This window comes from Aulonocara sp. 'chitande type north' Nkhata Bay, linkage group LG8 (genome assembly GCF_057382095.1).
Source record: "Aulonocara sp. 'chitande type north' Nkhata Bay isolate Kocher_YH1m ecotype deep benthic linkage group LG8, A_spYH_male_GT1.1, whole genome shotgun sequence".
Classification (NCBI taxonomy): domain Eukaryota; kingdom Metazoa; phylum Chordata; class Actinopteri; order Cichliformes; family Cichlidae; genus Aulonocara; species Aulonocara sp. 'chitande type north' Nkhata Bay.
The window spans coordinates 24,656,682-24,676,374 of NC_141351.1; the positions used below are offsets into that span (position 1 = coordinate 24,656,682).

A 19,693-nucleotide genomic window follows, 5' to 3' on the forward strand; every position below is an offset into this window, starting at 1 on the left:
TAAAATATCTACTATTGTTTCTCCATTTAACTAACTAATGATACATTTAATTACTATATTGTGTTTTTATTTATTTTTTAAAATTGATGTAATGATGTTTTTTTTTTTCCATTCTTGACCTTGGAGGGTTATTTCCTTTCTATAAAGGATAGGAGACATTTTTTTTCCTAAATTTTAAAAATTCCTTTTTTAAATATGTTTAGTTTTATTTATGTAGAACCGGTTAAAAATGTCTCAAGGTGTTTAAAGGTTGCGTCCCTCTTTACGTGGGACATTTCGATTGGCACGCAGACTCTTTTTCTCAGGGGTTTTCATTGCATGTGTGTGACGAAAAGCTGTCGTCATGAGTCTCCTGAATATTTAAGTCACTGCAAAGTCATATTCAATGTAAAATAAAATGAAAGCTTCCACAAATAAAAAGAAATGCAGCTACAACACTGATTACGTTCCTAAATACAGTATTGTTCAAAAGTCTCAAGCCAAACCCCATGTAATTATATCTTGCTGGGGAAAATGGAAAACAGGTGCAGTAATTGTTTAAAACGTATACAAACATACACATAGATACAGTAAATAAGGCAAAAACAGATTTAGTAAAATTAGAATGAGCTTGAAATTAATATTTGGAATCATAAAGGTGGTCAGCCTTTATTCCTCAATACATCCTGAAATCTTAGAGGCAGTTTTTCTATCTGGGTAGGCTTTCATTATATTGGATTTGTATTTATTTTATTTTTTTTAAATTGAATTTAGTTTCTACTCAGTAAATAGTTGATCAAAATTATAAAAATTCAGTAAATCAGAATCAGAATCAGAATCAGAATACTTTATTGATCCCTGGGGGAAATTATTTTTTGTTACAGTGCTCCATTTTAAACCAACATTAAGACAAGACAGACAATACGCTAACTAAGAATAGTACAATATATACATATATATACATACATACATACATAAGTCACTTATAAATAAATAGTTGGAAAAGAAACATGTGTAGTTGTAGCAGCAAACAGTGTGTTAAGTGGATGCGTTGTACAGGGAGATGGCCACAGGCAGGAATGATTTCCTGTGTCGTTCAGTGGTGCTTTTCGGTAATCTCAGTCTCTCACTGAACGAGCTCCTGTGACTGACCAACATGTCATGGAGTGGGTGGGAGGTGTTATCCAACATTGTCTTTATCTTGGACAGCATCCGCCTCTCCGACACCACCTTGAGGGAGTCCAGCTCCATCCCCACAACATTGCTGGCCTTACGGATTAGTTTATTAAGTCTGTTGGCATCTGCGACCCTCAGCCTGCTCCCCCAGCATGCAACAGCATAGAGGATCGCACTGGCCACAACAGACTCATAGAAAATCCTCAGCATTTTCTGGCAGATGTTGAAGGACCTCAGTCGCCTCAAAAAATAGAGACGACTCTGGCCCTTCCTGTAAAGTGCTGTGGTGTTTTTAGCCCAGTCCAGTTTATTGTCAATGTGTACTCCAAGGTATTTATAGTCCTCCACAATGTCAACACTGACCCCCTGGATTGAAACAGGGGTCAAGTGTTTCCTGGTCTTCCTGAAGTCCACGATCAGTTCCTTGGTCTTTGCCACGTTGAGCTGCAGATGATTCTGCTCACACCACGTGACAAAGGAGTCGACCACAGCCCGGTACTCTGTCTCATCATCCCTGCTGATGCATCCAACCACCGCAGAGTCATCAGAAAACTTCTGAAGATGGCATGTCTCTGTGCAGTGGCTGAAGTCTGTGGTGTAGAGGGTGAAGAGGAAGGGGGAGAGGACAGTCCCCTGTGGTGCCCCTGTGTTGCTAATCACCTTGTCAGACACACACTGTGGGAGACGTACATATTGTGGTCTTCCTGTCAGGTAATCAACAATCCAGGACACCAGAGAAGCATCCACCTGCATCGCTGCTAACTTATCACCCAGGAGGGTCGGCCTGATGGTGTTGAAAGCACTGGAAAAGTCAAAAAACATGACCCTCACAGTGCTCGCCGGCTGGTCCAGATGGGTGTAGACACGATTGAGCAGGTAGATGATGGCGTCCTCTGTTCCGAGACGAGGCTGATAAGCGAACTGAAGGGGATCCAGATGTGGTCTTACTATGGGTCGCAGCTGGTCCAGGATGAGCCTTTCCAGGGTCTTCATGATGTGGGAGGTCAGTGCCACGGGCCTGTAATCCTGGGGGCCACTGGGACGAGGCGTCTTTGGTACAGGGACGAGGCATGATGTCTTCCACATCACCGGGACCCTCTGCAGACTCAGACTCAGCATAAACAGTTTATGAAAGACTCCACACAGCTGGGGGGCACAGGTCTTGAGGACAAGGGGACTCACTCCGTCTGGTCCAGCAGACTTGCCTGAGTGAAGTCTCCTCATTTGCATCTCAACCTGGTATTGAGTGAAGGTGATGGGTGGGGGAGGGGTGTCAGGAATCTCACAGGAGGCAACATGTGAAGAGAGAGGCTGGCACAGTGGTGTGGCTCTGGATTCCAGGCTGACTGCAGGTGAGGTTGTGGGGGTGGGACCAGACACTGTGTAAAGTAATAAACATTATTTTAAAACAATATTAAAGATTAGTTGGCATAATGAGATTTGCTTCTAATTCTAAAATCTAAGGAAATAATGCTTATTTCCTTCAATTAATGGTAGAGAATTATTGTATTTGCAAAAGGAACATTGAAACAACAGAACACTTGTTTTATGAGTGTAAGACTGTTACACAAATGTTTGGAAATACCATCATAAATAAATGTACAGTTCCAGAAGTAGATGTAGATTTCTGGTCTTTTCAAAATACTCGAATGGGTAATCCTCAAATATAGAAGATACACTTTTAATAAAGAATATGATAATCATAATCACAAAATTCTATAATTCTACATGAATGTAACTTTTTTAGGCCAAACATGAGGGAGAACACTCATGGTTTTTAATTTACAAACAATGTGTAATTATACTTTCAGTGGTGAAATGGAATTGCTTGATATTGAGTTTGTTTATGTATTATTCTGCTTATGTTCCAATAAATTAAGCAGGTTTTAGATGTGGAATGGAGCAGGGAGAGAAGAGCAAGGCAGAAATAATTAAGGGCAGAAAACTGGTTTAGATCAGGCTCATGTGTGCAAATGAATTACTTGAAAAGTGGCTGCTTATGCTGCTGGGTCCACTCCCCTTTTTGTTGTGTAGCCTGCTCACACTGATGTCTTTCACTGTGTGTTGGATTAATTTTTTCCTGCCCCTTGGGACTCAGTTTTGCATGCGCTGAAAATAAATGTCTTACTTTTTAAACATTCTGCCTCTTGTGTCTTCCATTCTGGATTCTTTGAAAACCTAAACATTACACTCAGTTTGCACACTGTGACAGCCACAAGCTGATTGCTTCCATGCCACACTACACTGATGCTGTGATTCATCCTCAAGAGCCCAATAAAGGTATAGTAAAATATAAACAGACATACTTTTATTGAAATTGGACATTTATGTGTTATAAATCCTTTTTGATTGACTGTACTTATTCCACTTGGAACCTCATGCAGCACACAAAAGTATTAAACTAAAAGTTGCAGATAAATTCATTCTGCTCTGCTGCTTTGATGACGATTTTATGAATGAGGTATTGAATGAGTGTCAAAGAGAAGAAAAAAAAAACCTGCCAGCAAACAGGTTAATGTTACAGACAGACTTATTACAACAGTAAATGACTCAGAGTTTAAGTTTTTATTTAATTCATTTTTTCTTTCATGCAGGTAATTCCACTGAGAATTATCTTATTTACAAGAGCAGCAGGATTTTTTGGACAACTTGGAGGAATAAGTTGTTTGCATAATATTTTGTGACAATAAAAATGAAATCCCCACGTATAAAAGAGAAAAGGATGGCTTTTGACTGGGTGTAATGCGACTGTCTTAGATATGTGACAGTATTTTAACATATTGTTTGCATTATAGGAATTAGAGGGTAATTATTTTAGAAATGTAATTTTGGACACTTAGATTTAGAGAAGGACAGTAAGAGGCAGTAAAGCGATATAAACTGATGTCCGGTGCCTTTAAACTGCCAAAGAAGCAGAAGAAGGGCGTCCGTGTAGATGCCTGCTCAGAACAGAGCAGACGTAAACAAATCTTTCGTAAAATCACCGATGGCAACTGCTGTCCTGTTCGGGTCTCTGCGGGTTCCTGTAATACATGGATGGGTGAAGGCTGACGGAGGTTCGATCAGCATGACCTTCACGCTGATCGGTGATCGATTCTGCGCAGGCCCCGTTCATCTTTAAGGAGCCTACAGTTGATTTTAGAGAACAAACACGGGCATCATGAAGGAAGTGGATTGTGTTCAGCAGCGAAACACAGACAGTCTGCAGACTGGAGGGCAGCAGCTGCAGCAGCACGATGATGATGCTTTAAACCAACCTGGTAAGAGAAGTCGCATTAATTAGATTCAGTGTTTCTAGGATGGGGTAAGAGTGGCTGGAAAACTCCCGACTTATAATAAAAATTGGTCTTCTTATATAGTATGTCCAAAGAATCGATTCTCTTATTATATAATTAGAATAACTTTGTAATGACGGACCGAAAAAGATTGAATTTAAAGAGAAGGTTTAGTGCAACCCGGACTGTTTTAGAGTGGGCACACAACAGAGTTGTTTCTGTGTGATTTTATGTGCAGTGCTTTGCTGCTATTAGTAAACTGACTGCAGTCAACGAGATTCATGAAGGGATATCTATCTATCTGTCTGTCTATCTGTATATATAAAATTGCAACTTAAAAATGGTATTTTTAATGTCAATGAGACTTTTTAGCTGGATAAAGAAAAAATATATAAAAGTCACTTTGCAAAATACCTATTGCAGCTTTAGTCATCATGAGAAATATGTATATGTTTGACAAATTTGTCTCAGATTATAAGCAAACAAGTAATTTACAGCAGTTTAAATACAGGCATCGATTCTGACAGATGATCATTTTTTGGCACAACATCAGCAGCACAGATTTCCAGACCACTCCTCTCCCCAGAGATGTTCCTCAGTCAGCTGATAACCATAACCTGTCCAGTGTGTGTCGTGTGGGTTTAGTGGTTACAAAGTGATGTACAACTAAATAAAGTAAAAGAAATAAGAAAATGAAGTGCTGAAACAGCAAACAAACAAACAAATATGTATATATTAAGTCAAGACAACATGAAGTGAAGATTGCATAAAAACCAATAAGAAGTTGAAAAAGTTTTAACTGCTTTTTAAAAGAGTCCACAGAGTCCACAGATTTTAGGATATAATTCAGGAGGAGCTGTAGTCATGGTCTTTGTCTTGTTGGCATTTAGAAAAAGTTAAATTCAAGAGAGTCAATCACTAATCCAGGTCAAATAGTGGACTAGGGTTGACAGACCAGCTGGTGAGACATAAAACCAAAGAATTATCTGGAGCTGTTGTGGTTACACTTTATTTATTAATGTTTTTCTACCACAGCAGAGAAAAAGTGAGGGAAGGAAAGGGAAACCATCCAAGTAGAAAAGAATGGCCGAGGGAGACTCGGTTACAGACACCAAGGATGAGCATTCCTGTCACATTTCCCTGAAGTCCTCCTTGTCCTTGTCCTGCAGACGAGTCTGCAGTCATAAAAAGCTGTAGCACACCTTTTACAAACAAACAATGCTCCTGCCTTATCTGTGCCCTCTGATAACTTTTTATTTTTATTTTTTTAATTAAAATTGTTTAAAATTGTATTTGATTTTAGTTTTTTCTGATAAATAATCATGCAGCATTACAGTTTTGCTCACATCATGTTTTTCTGACTACGGTATTATTAGAAAAATGTAGACTTTTTTTTTAAAATAATAAATAAAAATTTGGGGTGACAGTTGAACTTGTCTGTTTCAGTGTCTTCTGCCGAAGTCCAGCAGCTGTTTGTAGTTAAAGAAGAAATTCCTCCTGAATGGTCTCCCAGTTTGGACCAGCAGGATCGAGAGCTGCTCCACATAAAGGAGGAAGAGGAAGAAATCTGGACCAGTCATGAGGGAGGACCGCATAATGGGCAGGAGGAGGCTGAAATCACAGGTGTCCTGTTCACTGCTGTTCCTTTGAAGAGTGAAGATGATGAAGAGAAACCTGAGTCTTCAGATATTCATCAGAGCCAAACTGGAAACTGCACAGAGGCAGAATCTCCGAGCAGCTGCTCAGCTGAAAAGATAAAAGCTGAAGCTGGTGCAGAGGACTGTGGAGGACCAGAATCAACCAATGGCACAGACTTAAAAAGTAATTTACAACCAAAAACTGATGAAAAAACTTCAGACTCCTCTGAGACAGAAGTCAGTAATAATGACGATGAAGATTGGCAGGAACCTTTGTCAGATTATGCACCTGAAACTGAAGACAGTGATAACAGCTGGAAGGAGAGCAGTGCACTCGGGAGTGAAGTTTGTGATGGAAAATGTAGCCAGTCTGAAAATCTAAAGGGACACAGGAGAGATCATACAGGACAGAAGGCATTTTGTTGTGGCGTTTGTGGTAAAAGATTCACCCGACAAGGGGATCTAAAGAGACACCTGAGGGTCCACACGGGAGAGAAGCCATTTGATTGCAGTTTTTGTGGCAAAAGATTTAAACAGCAGGGGGTTCTTAAGAGTCATATGAGAATTCACACTGGAGAAAAGCCCTTTGCTTGCGATGTTTGTGGAAAAAGATTTATCCATCAGTCAAATCTCAAGTCACACACCAGAGTTCACACGGGAGAGAAACCATTTAGTTGTAGCATTTGTGGTAAACATTTTACAGAACAGGGGAGTTTGAAGAGGCACAGAGGAATCCACACAGGACAGAAGCCCTTTGGATGTGGCATTTGTGGGAAAACATTTAGCCGGAAGACACATTTTAATATACACATGACCGTCCACACGGGAGAAAAACCATTTGACTGTGGATTTTGTGGTAAAAAGTTTAGCCAGAAGACACACTTTAAGATCCACATCAGAGTCCACACTGGAGAGAAGCCCTTCAGTTGTGATGCCTGTGGAAAAAAATTTAGACTTCAGTATAATCTTAAAAGACACATGAGAGTCCACTCGGGAGAAAAACCATTTGGCTGTGATGTTTGTGGTGAAAGATTTACAGAGCAGGGGAGTCTTAAACGGCACAGCGGAGTTCACACTGGAGAGAAACCATTTTGCTGTGACGACTGTGGTAAAACATTCAGTCGAAATACGCATCTTAAGAGACACATGCGGGTCCACACGGGAGAGAGGCCTTTTGGTTGTGACATTTGTGGTGAAAAATTTACCGAGCAGGGGGTTCTGAAGAGTCACATGAGAGTTCACACAGGAGAGAAGCCATTCGGGTGTGACGTTTGTGGGAAGAGATTTAGACATCAGTATACACTTAAAAGACACACGGGTGTTCACACAGGGGAGAAACCGTTCTCCTGTGGTGTTTGTGGCGAAAGATTTACGAGACAGGGGAATCTAAAGAGACACATGCGTATTCACACATAATAATCTGCACTTCCATGCTTGTAAAATCAGCATCTGTATCAGTAAGAAGTACGTGATTTCATTGTATTTGTAAACTTTTTTATGTGTGTATTTTAAAGTTTATAATAAAAAAAGAACTTACCCAGGATGGTGGGTATTTATGATGCTTTGCTTCAGATGATATCTGATTATTCTGTGATGTTATTTTTTTATGCTGTGAGCTGTCAGTCATTCACAAACTGAGACTACCTATATTACAGGTGTCAAACTCAAAGATCTGGAGCCAACTCTACCTCTTTACACATTTGATTCTGATTTGTATGTTTTTAAAATCATTGTGTTGAATGTTTCTTTTCCCTGCAGAAACGTCTCAGGTTCTTTTTCAACCCCTTTTCTGATTTATAAATTATTACATCATGAAGAAAGGTGAAGAAATGGCCATAAACAGCTGCAGTGTTTTCAGTTATGGAGAGGCCATATAGAGGGGTCATAGTAAGTGACCCCAGCGTTTGTGCTGTTATTTGCACTTCTACAGAAAATGTCTCTCCTGCTTTGTAGAATTTCAACTTTAAGATATATTTTAGCACTTTTATAGCTGTGGCTACATTTCTCTAAGTGTATTGTGGGTCTATGGCTGTACTTATGCTTGCTGGTTCATGGTGTGGTTTAAAATAGGTTGTTTATGTGTCAATTTGTTGTGTGACCTGTAAAGGTGGCCCATATACAGGTTTAATAATGATGTGGAATTACTTGTTGCAGTATTAATTTAGATCTAAATCTAATGGGTCTTACTGAACAGTTTAGTTGATAACCTCTTTTCTGTGGACATACCTTGTGTGAGTGCAACCCATGCCCAACTGCACATCACTGACAGTATGAATATCTTCTCAGCTTGTTTTTCAAAGTGAGCTGAGCCAAATACCTCCACCTGAGGCACAGGTGAGAACACATATATTTACATTTTAGGTTTAGGAATCATGTAAACAGTGTCCATTGGTGTAAAAAGTTAAATATATTGGATAAGAAATAAAACATGTTATCACCACAGCAGAGAACTTCTGAAAAAAATGTTTAGACAGTGTTGTAGATGATTCCATTAAAAATGCATCAGCAGAGCAAACAAACACTATACCCACACAGAGACTACAGATCGTCACCATATTAGGTGTTCTTTAAGTCTTTTATGGTCTCTGGCAATATCCAGTTTTTCATATTTAGCCAAAAACATTTGAACACAGGACCTGAGAGAAAAAACATGTTCTGGTTTCAGCAGCCTGTTCTCCTTTGTTCTCCCTTGTTCCTCTTTCCCCCCTCTCTCTCTGTCTTGCTCTCAGGTGGAGTAGGGGCAGTGCCTTGGCTCACTGTACCACCCATGGGTGGAGCTGCCCTACTTTCTGGTCCAGCCTGCACATCTGCTTCCCATTTTCTCATCACCCCTCTGGAATAAAAGCCCAGCTGAAACATTCACTCTTTGCCTCTCAGGTTTCCAAACCTTATTACTTGTTGGTAAGTGGTTCCTAGTTCTCCAGTCCAGTACTCATACTGGAATACTCACTTGTCCTCCCACACTCCACCCCTTCTGCCCTCCAGAACCATCATCTGCCTTCCCCATCAGTACATCTAAATTAATCTAATCAGTCAGCAGATACTGGTTTAAGGACCCCCTACTTCCCTGTCCAGTTCTCCTAGAGTGACGATCTGTCTCCTGGAGTCTCCTCCACGCTGGGAGACACAGCAAACCTTCTAGCACTGCTACATATTCATGTGCCATCCTGGAGGATTTGGACTAGCTGTGCAACCTCTCTAGGGTCCAAATATCGCCTCAAGCTACCAGTAGTGACACTGATCCTAGCCAAATGCAAAACTATTGAAAAAAATAGTCAGAAAAAATGAGAGTGGCCTCCACCTGTAACACCATAACTGTTTGGGGGGTTGTCTCATCATTGCCCCTCTATATCCCAGATGTTTAACTGATTAACTAATTCTATACTCCGATTAAAAAGTGCTCTTTTAAGTTTTTAGGACAGTGTATTATGTGTCTGCCTGTGTTGTATACAGTATTCGTAGCTCTTGAAAATGAGACACTGAGCTCAATGTGATTGTCTGTTTAAATAAAGGATTTAAAAATAAATCAACCAACCAACCAAAAAATAATAAATAAATAAATAAATAAATAAATAAATAAATATCATGATGTTTATTTCAAATTAATTACTCGTAAGAAACCAAATGATCAACTTTCCAAGGGAGGCTCAAAGCCACAACTGGATTTATCTAAGATTCAATATGAAACCTAACCCTTTCATTTAAGACAGAATTTTGTTGTAATGAAATTAACATACAGAAATTAAAAGTGCAAAAGATAAGCTAACGATAAGCTAATTTATATATCTAGAAAAATAAATGTTAACATAAATAAATGTTAACATAAATAAATGTTAAATGCCAGAAGTGATGCCAGAAGACATTTTTAAACAGACTTCTTTCCTGCGAAAAACACTTTTGACCTATGGTTCTATTTATTTCTTTTTTTAGAAGCCATAAAATTCTTTTTAGAGTTAGAAAAGTTTTGTATCTAATTTGTGGATACAAAACTTTAAAGGAAATATCACGAGGTTGGTTACAAAGTACTCCTGTCAGGTACAATGAATTTTAATTTTCTCAGTGAAGTCCCACGCTGTGACAGGATTCATAAATCTGCAGGTTTCCCCACAGCTGTGATTTTTTTTAAATCTCGTGGTCGCTGCGGTGACCTGGGATAAAGGTGCCCGAGCGGATGCCTGCTCAGAAAACGCAGGAGACACGTCAACAAATCTTCCCCCAAAAAAGAAGTCAAGGAGAGTGGACGCCCTGTTGGAGTCCGTGTCTGTGACACATTCATGCATCAGGTCCGGACAGACATGCAAACATCGCGTCTGTGTTCGGAAGTCGATTCCGCGCAGGCCTGGTTCGTCTGAAAGGAGCCCACAGTTTGTTTTAAAGAAGAGGATAGCCGCTGACAGCATGGACGAAGTGGATTATCTGCAGCAGTACGCCGCTGACAGCCTGCCGTTTGAAGAAAAACCAGAGATCAAACCGCTCGGACTCCATCAGCTGCAGGATGCTGATATTAACCGAGCCGATGGTGAGAATAATCTCAGATTTTATTTGGAGAAAACCGCTAACTAGCTGCTAGCTCGCCGTAGGGCTGGATAAATTTGGTTTTAATCTAAGATGTTTGATATGAAGACACAATCAGGTCCTTAACGGGTCTTTAAAATGATTTAAAAACAGCCTGAGATGGATAGCAACCGATATTACACCGTGTCGTTTATTTATTGAACAAAAATCTGAACCCAAATGAAGAAACAGTTTGTGGACAACTAAATGCACTCCATGATTCAGCCGCTGCAAAACCACCTTTAGCAGAAATAACTTGAAGTCGCTGTTGTGTGACTTCGGAGGAATTTTTGGCCCACTCTCCTTCAGGGCATTGCTTCAGCTCATTGAGGTTTGCGGCATTCATGTATGCACAGCTCTCTCTTAAGGTCCCGCCGCAGCATTTCAGTCAGTCTGAAGTCTGGACTTTGATCGGCCATTGCAACATGTCCATTCTTCCCTTTTTCAGCCTGTCTGTTGCAGATTTTCTGCTGTGCTTGGCATCGTTGTCCTGTTGCATGACCCAGTTTACACCAAGCTTTAGCTGTCAGACAGATGGCCTCACATTTGACTCCTGGCTGCAGCCTACTAAGCAGTAAGGATGTGCCCAGTTTTTCATGCATTGCTTCTGTGCATGCATAAAGAGTCTGTAGTGTGGGGTGTTTATTACCAAGAACATTAAATAAGCCAAATAATTATAGTTGGTTCTCACAACAAGAGAAAGTGATAACAGTGTCAAACCTGAATATAATACATTTAAATGAGCAACAGGCTCAAAGTATCACTTCTGTGATGTGCAGCTGTTGCATGAGAAATACGTTTTTTGCCATGTTTTGCTCTGTTGACTTATTTGCAGTGCTAGGGTGGCCTATACACAGGTGTGTGGTGTCGATGCATCGTTACAGGGACCCCAAATATCAATATTTTATGAAATTAATTAAAATACTTGTTAAACATGCATTAAATTGGCTCAACTGAAAAACCATCCAACACTGGACCCTTAACTTGACAGATCTACCTCGTACTTCAGGGTAAGCTAATCGTTCAGTCACATGAGTACAAATGAGACAGCAACCTCCTTACATCTACAAAAATAGTGATTGTGTTTTGTATTTTTCACATTCTGCATATTCTGGTTGCCCAGAGCTTGAAGTTGTTGCACTCATGACCACTTTTGGTTCCAAGGTCACGGGTAGTCTGATTGGAGGAAACCTTTCTGCAAACAGTTGCAGTCTGACTTGGACTTGAGTCCACAGACGTGTGATTCTTGACAATTTATTACATGCAATTGCATATAATTGCCAACCTGACTCCATTTAGCTGCAGACTAATTAATAATTGAAGCGAGATAAACTTTGTCTTATTAGATAAAACTGATATTGACGAAGTTTAACTTTGGCGACATCATTTGCAGTTAAAAAAGGCGATGAATTGAAATATGTTGTTGCAGTACTCGGCATATCGCAAAATATAAAAAATTCAAATGTTGTTTTATTGTGAAAATACAGCATTGTGGAGTGTCTGCTGGTGATTGCCACATCTACTTATTTCTGTTAATATTTTGATATTCTTTCTATATACCTACCACGTGTTCCTCTTGCATCTCTGACTGACATGACTACAAGTCTTCTCAAGCCGGCTAACATACAGAAATCCAGGTTATGCAGAACTTGTTTTATAATACGCCTGACTGTATTCACAGCTTAAACATATCAGGGCATAATAAAAACCCGTGTGCTCCTTAGCAGGTGTTCAGTCTATGTCTGACGTGAACAGCAACACGTGACGTAGTCCACAGTTTCAGAAACTTAGCCTACATGTAGAAGCACTATGTGGAAAAACTGCCTCCACAGCAGTTGCGACGTAGCATCCAGGAGTCGAACGTGAGGTCACCTGTCTAACAGCTGAAGTTTGGCCTGAACTGGGTTATATAACAGGACAGTGATTCCAAGCACAGCAGCAAATCTGCAACAGACTGGCTGGAAAAGGGGGCAGAAAGGTGTTGCAATGGCCTAGTTGAAGTCCAGGCTTCAGCTTGATTGAAATGATGTAGTGGGACCTTAAGAGAGCTGTGCATAAATGAATTCCTGCAAACCTCAATGATGTGAAGCAACACAGTAAAGAGGAGTGGGCGAGAATTCCTCCACAACAGTGTGAGCCTGATAAAGTCATACAGAACATGATTACTTAAAGTTAGCGCTGCCATACATGCTTCTACGAGCACAGGCTTTTATCGGGTTGTTAAACCAACACAGGGTTTGGCAAACCAGCCACGAACATGTTCACATAATGGAGCCTTTGTGTGCCGTGCATGACAAAACGCAGACATGTCTACAGCAGAGCAGCGCATTTCACAAAGAGCAAACTAACATTAGAAAATGGAAGAAGAGGTTGAACATGTAATACACCTCACACACACTGTGTGTAGCATTAAAAAGCACTGTTCATAGTGAGTACACGTTAGTGTGCTGTGGGTTTGTAAGATCTTTAAAGTTATATTCAGTCTGTTTAACGCCTTTTATTCTGAAGCAATGTGTCAAATACGAACCATAAGTCGTAGGAGGCCATAAGTCAAATATGAGCCCATTTGTGTGATGGCTTAAAGCTTGGCTGAAACTGGGTCATGTGGTAGGACAAAAGAAAATCTGCAGTGGAATGGCTGTTGCAATGGTTTAGTCAAAGTCCGTGTGTGTCTGCAGCAAAGCAGAGTATTTCACAATGAAGAGCAAACTGTAGTATTAGGGAAAAAGTAGGAAGAGGTTAGATGCAACACAGATCACAGTGTGTAAGTGTGATGGGAAAAGCACAGTTATTAATCTGTGCATGCTTTGCGTGGTCACCAGTTCTGGAAAAAAAATTGTATACATTCAACAGCTGAGAGGAAAGCTGGCAAAAATGCTGACCGTGCAAGTTATTAGACTCATTAGTATCTCAGTCGAGTCCGGACTTGCTGAAGACTCTCCTCTTTAGGCTGCAGAGTCCGTGCTTTCATAAAGGAATCTCAAGTTTCGGTCCATCTGACCACAGAACAGTTTTCCACTTTGCTTCCGTCCAGTTTAAAGAGAAGACTTTGGCCTTTCTGGGTCCTGTTCACATGTGCCTCCTTCTTTACATGATGGAGCTTTGACCTGCATGTGCGGATGGCACCGTGAGCTGTGTTCAGACAGTGATTTCTTGAAGTGTTCCTGAGCTCATGCACTGACTTCCATGACAAAATTTCCTTTTAATTCAGTGCCGCCTGAGGGCATGAAGATTACGAGCACCCAATATAGATTTTCAGACTCTCCGTTGTGCACAGAGATGTTCAAATTCTCCAAAATTTTACATTCTTCTAAAAAAAAAGTTCCAAAGTTTGCAGCTTAGTAAACCTCTGCCCATCTTTACTTCTGAAAAACTCTGCTTCTCTAAGATGTTCTTTTTATAACCAATCATGTTACTAACCTGCTCCCACTGGGTTACAAAAAAGAAATATGGTTGAATTATGTTTCTTATTTGCATTTTACATAACATTCAAACCTTTTTGAAATTAAGTTTTTAAAATTTCAAGAAATAAAAGTTCTATGTTAGGGTTAGATCACCATATTGAGTCTTATAGAAGAATTAATTAGATTTAAAGTTTAAAGAAAAATAAGAAACTATATTTCTTTGGTCATCAGGGAAAAACAAAGCTTAAGTTGGTTTTACAATCTTTAGACAGGTCCATCTGAGATCATCTGTTCATCTGAGAAACAGCACTGTTTTCCAGTTGGTGGTGGTTTTGTATGTCCCATATCTTGACCGTAACCTTCTGTGGAGGTTAGGTTTGCAGTAATTTTTATGTAACCTGGTACAAAGTTAGCTTGTAGTTCAGACTTTGTTGTAGAAAAATAAGTCTTGGCAGACTAGCCGTGTGGAGCAAACTGGAGCTTCTCATTGTTTAAACCACCATGTCAGAAGATGTAGATCTATGTTTGTGGAACAGATGTTACTCAGCTTCAGATTGCCCTGAATTAAGCAGAGAAAATGACTGAAATTACTGAAAGTGGCACAGGATCTCTCTGATGCATTTCTTTTAAAACCTGGAAGGATATAGTGGTGAACAATCTTCTCCAAAAAATCTTGAATCATCGTGACAGGAGATGACTGAAGCGTTCGAAGTCAGATTGAGGAAAAAAAAAAAAATCAACAGTGGAACTCTCGGCTGTGTTTTAATAGTTAAATAGCATTTCCACATGCACAATGGAAAGAGTATTCAAGGGATGGGGACTAAACAGCTGCTGAGCTTTAAGAAAACCACTAAAAAGGGCTTCAGTTTGGTAGAGAGCATACTGATTGAAAAAGGTCATGTGGTCTAAGTCCAGATTTACCTGATCCTGAGTGATGGCTGCATCTGGTGGTGAAGAGAGGCTGATTAGTTGATGCACCTGTCATCGGCCCTTCTACTATATGCAACCAGCTGGGCAGTGTTAAGGTCTAAGCTTGCTTTAGTGGGTTAGTTCAGAAACAATGTGTTCAAACACTAAGGTCACCTGACTACCTAAATATTCTGAATGACCTTGTCATCGTTGAATGTTTTTGTTCCCTAATTGAATGTGCATGTTTAAAAACGACAGTGCCAGGGACCATGAAACGCCATCTTTACACATGCAAGTAAAGGTATAATTTGCAAAAAACCCCCAGCTGCTACTATTGTTCTAGCAAGATATTAACTCATGGTTTTTAATATAAGATAGACAATGATCATTACATTACAGTAATGTTTATAATTACTAAAACAGTATTAAATGATCCTCACCCATAGAAATGTGTATACTTGTAAATGTGATGTGTATTTTTAGTTGAATAACTGGTGACTGGTAAATCTTGATATACTCTATTCCTAACATCATACTTTGCTGTGCAGTATAATTGGACCAGTTTGTCTGGCTCACACTCTGGGCACCACTAGCTCACTTGGAACAGTTGATGGATGCAGTCTGAATACATAAACTGTCGGCTTATCGTGAGCTGGAAGTAATGGCTGGTTATTGGACCCGTACAGTGTGTGTAGAGGAATTGCAGGATCTGGCTGCCCGGAGAGACTGATTAAGGCTACGTACACGGGTGTTTTTAAAACGCAGATTTTTCTGTGCGTTTGCACCTTTCGTCCTCACGTAAACGGTGTTTTCGGTAACTGAAAACGGAGATTTTTAAAAACGCCTGCTAGGGTGGATATTTTTGAAAACTTCGTTTTTGCGTTTACGTGTGGACGAGGAAAACGGAGAAAATGCAGCGTCAAAGGTGTGCGCATTTTTTCACGTCACACTGTGCGCCACGTTATTGTTTCGGTGAAATGAATTTCTACAATGGCGGACTTAAACAAAATACTGTTACTGTTAATTTTACTCTCTGCAGTGTTTAAATGCTGACATACACACAGTTACTGTCCCTCCACACATACCACTCAGTTCTGCTTCTATGCCCCAGCTTTGTTTACTTTTTCCCACCGAGGCTTCTAGACTTCTGATTGGCCAACATTTCTACACAGTTAGGAATATATCGCCACCTGTTGCTTTTACATGTTCCTAGTAGTGTTTTCCTTTAATTTTGCGTTTACGTGTGGATGGGATTTTTAAAAAAACAACAACAAAAAAACGGAAAATCTCCATTTTCAAAAATACCCTTGTGCGTGTGGACGTAGCCTAAAACTCAGTGAATACGTGGTGTGAGTTAAAACGCACTACAAGGATTTCAAACTGCTGAGGATGAGTGTCGGTGTATTTCAAATCGGTTATCGATGTAAACGTGTTTCATTGTTGCCTGCAGATATTCAGCAACTTGTGGTGATCAAAGAAGAGGCTCCATGGGACCAGCATTACTCGGAACACCTCTACATAAAGACGGAGCAGGAGGAACTGCTGGCCAGTCAGGAGGGAGAGCATCTTAATGGGTTCGAGGAGACTGAAATCACCGGGTTTCCATTCAATATTCTAGTAAAGAGTGAAGATGATGAAGAGAAACCTCATTTTTCACAGCTTCATAAAAGCCAAACTAAAGACTGCACGGCGGCTGAGCCTCCAAGCAGCAGCTTGACTAAATGGATTAAGATAGAAACTTACGGAGAGGACGGTAGATCACTAGAACTAGCCAGGAAACCTGATCCCAGTACTCATTTACAAACAAATATTGTTAAAGGGGCTTCTGACTCTTCAGAGACGGAGGTCAGTGATGAGGATTGGCAGGGCCCGTTGTCAGATTCTGGACCTGAAACTGAAGACAGTGAAAATGGAAAGCTCGAGTCGGGCGTTCCTAGTGAGGCGGGACATAACACTCCGAAAAAAAACTTTAGCTGCTCTGCGTGCGGTAAACATTTTGTCTACAAGCAGTCTCTTAAGAGGCACATCAGACGTAATTCAGAAAATGGTTCTTCAGGCTGTTTGGATAACATGAAATGTTTTAAACGGAAGCAAAGCATAGACTCGCACATCAAAATTTACACGGGAGAGAAACCGTTTGGCTGTGGGTTCTGTGGCAAAAGAGTTAAGTACCTGTACAATCTTAAATCACACATGAGGGTCCACACGGGAGAAAAGTTATTTGGCTGTGACATTTGTGGAAAAAGGTTTACGCATCACCAGAATCTGAAGACGCATGTGACAATCCATTCAGGGGAGAAACCGTTTGTGTGCGATATTTGTGGCAAAAGAGCAAGGCATCAGAATAATCTAAAGATACACATGATAGCCCACACAGGAGAAAAACCGTTTGGGTGCGACGACTGCGGTAAAAGATTTAAACGGAAGACTCATCTGACGACGCACATGACCGTCCACACGGCAGAAAAGCCATTCGGCTGCGACGTGTGTGGCAAAAGATTTAACCGCAAATCCCACCTTAGGACGCACATGATCGTTCACACTGGGGAGAAACCGTACGGTTGCGATGTTTGTGGCAAGAAATTTAACCGAAAAACGCACCTGGAGTCTCACATCACGGTTCACACAGGAGAGAAACCGTTTGGTTGCGCCATTTGTGATCAAGGATTTACTCAGCAGGGAAGTTTAAATCGACACATGAGATTTCACTTGGGGTAGAAACGTGGTCACAGTCACGGAGTTTGGTCTGAAAGGGTCAAAGTGTCGCTGAAAGCCACAGCAGAGGCTCTGACTTGCAAGAATTATTGCTCTCTTCATCTGTGTCTACAGTTTCGAGACTCTTTTTGTTTTTGTGATTAATCTTGACATTCTTGACATTTTTATGTTACAAGTTAAGAATTGTGGCAGCACGGTGGCGCAGCAGTTACCACAGTGCTGCCCCACAGAAAGAAGCTCCTGGATTTGAACCCATCTGCCCCTTCTGGGGCACCCTGTGTGGATGCCCTTGGACTTCCTCAGGGTACCCCAGCTTTGTGCCACAGTCAGAGGACATGCTTGTTAGATAAATGGGTAACTCTAAATTTGCCTTAACTGTGAATGAGTGTGTCTGGTTGTCTGGACAGGCCCTGTACCCCTCTGTGGGAGCTGTTAGGGCTCCAGCCCCACAACCCTGCACTGGATTGGCAAGAGCAGTTAAAGTGATCGGCTGTAATGACATCATTTATGGATTCGGTCATCTCCTGCGTTGGATGAGGCTCTGGTCTCTTTATCGTCCTGCAGTGCTTTTTGTTTGTTTGTTTTGTAGGTGTCCCAAAACTATTTACTGGCCATTCTTGGCCCCTGCTTCATGAAACACGACTTTAAATAAAACTTTAAAAAAACCTGTGGCTCACAGTGTCCCGGAGCCCGCAGAAGACTCTCTTTTGAGCTGATGTAAGACTTCAGTGTGGAGCATTAATAAGTATTCTGTTGTTGTGGATGGTTTGTCTCTTCCTGCCATATGATGGCATTTGTCTCTGCCTGTCAGGGACATTCAGCACGAACTGTTACTGTGAGCAGCCAAACAAACGCTGTCTACGCTGGGAGAATTTGGATTATTGTTAACTCTGAGGTGCCTCCGATTTTGTTTGCTTTCTCTGAGCATTTGGAGCGAGAAATGCCGACTGAAGTCAGACTCATCAAGCGGATGGTTTACAAGGTGCAGCGCTCCACCAGCTGGAAAGCTTAAGGCAGTCAACAAAGTTTGACCACAAAATTAATTCTGTTTTGTACGTTTGTCTCCTAATCATGTCTCCAGCTGTCACAGCTGCACTGATTCAGCACTTGTATCTCCTAATCCAGCCGTTATTTTTCATTTATTCATCATTATTTATAATTATTAATCTTTTTTTTATTATTTTGATTAACCTAATGATCATTGGAGAAAAATGTTTCCCTCTGTGCCGATTTTGTTTGAGATAATTGACTGAAGCATTTTGTGTGTTATGAATTTGGGAGAACATTCATGGATCTATAATCCTGAAAATTTCAATAATTTCCTAAATGATGATCAAAACTAAATGTAACATTTTGGCTGAAGATGATGAATTGAAAAATATTAATTTAATGTTTGTATTTATTGGATTCCTTAATTGAATTTAGGTGAAAGTTACCTAATTAGTATTTGAAATTATTTTTAGGGGAAAATTTACACTTAAAAAAAAAAAAAAGAGATAATGAAGGATTTATTTTTTAATTAATTTTGAGTTTGAACCAACATGTAGCGTCATTAGTAGCCTTGCACTTTACGTTTTTTCCACATTTTCAGCCTCAAGCTTTGAGTTTTGACTTGATCACCACTTTGGTTTGTCCAGCAGATGGCAACAGTGTGACAAAAAAAGAGATGCAAGGCTGGCACTCTGTTTGCTGTTGTATACTTGTGTTGTTCATGCATCTTTAGTTATTAATCAAGTCAAGACAATAGCTTGTTTATTATAAATTTGAAAGAATGACAGTGTTACATTAAAGTGTGTAAATGAAAATAAACCCTTTTCCCACCAAGTCCAGTGTTGGTTTCATTTTCTCGATTGTTGAACTTGTTGAGAAAACCGAGATGAAGCTAAGCTCCTGTTGTGCAAAGCATTTGATAAGAAATGCAGCAGTGTGCATTTACAGCGTGTTTAAAAACAGATTCTAATGTTTGCACACAAAATGATTCATAACTGGTTCTTTGTCTTTGCCTTCCAAGATTAATTTTTCTCAGTCCAAACCTGTTAGTTTC

At 40.3% G+C, this 19,693-nt stretch overlaps 2 protein-coding genes across 2 annotated transcripts; both read left to right on the forward strand.

Moving 5' to 3' along the window:
• The first annotated feature begins 4,071 nt into the window (after positions 1-4,071).
• On the forward strand, positions 4,072-7,603 carry LOC147323868 (uncharacterized). Its single transcript, XM_086304518.1, has 2 exons — positions 4,072-4,415; positions 5,877-7,603. The coding sequence occupies exons 1-2, from the start codon at positions 4,316-4,318 to the stop codon at positions 7,481-7,483; spliced, it is 1,707 nt and encodes a 568-aa protein (XP_086160644.1). The 5' UTR covers positions 4,072-4,315; the 3' UTR covers positions 7,484-7,603.
• Positions 7,604-10,219: 2,616 nt separating this feature from the next.
• On the forward strand, positions 10,220-19,473 carry LOC147323869 (uncharacterized). Its single transcript, XM_086304533.1, has 2 exons — positions 10,220-10,586; positions 16,385-19,473. The coding sequence occupies exons 1-2, from the start codon at positions 10,466-10,468 to the stop codon at positions 17,650-17,652; spliced, it is 1,389 nt and encodes a 462-aa protein (XP_086160659.1). The 5' UTR covers positions 10,220-10,465; the 3' UTR covers positions 17,653-19,473.
• The last annotated feature ends 220 nt before the right edge of the window (positions 19,474-19,693 follow it).

Coding starts and splice junctions, on each gene's coding strand:
- LOC147323868 (XM_086304518.1), top strand. CDS start 4,316: ATGAAGGAAGTGGATTGTGTTCAGCAGCGAAACACAGACAGTCTGCAG. Junction 4,416..5,876: donor TGATGCTTTAAACCAACCTG/GTAAGAGAAGTC, acceptor TGTCTGTTTCAG/TGTCTTCTGCCGAAGTCCAG.
- LOC147323869 (XM_086304533.1), top strand. CDS start 10,466: ATGGACGAAGTGGATTATCTGCAGCAGTACGCCGCTGACAGCCTGCCG. Junction 10,587..16,384: donor TGATATTAACCGAGCCGATG/GTGAGAATAATC, acceptor TGTTGCCTGCAG/ATATTCAGCAACTTGTGGTG.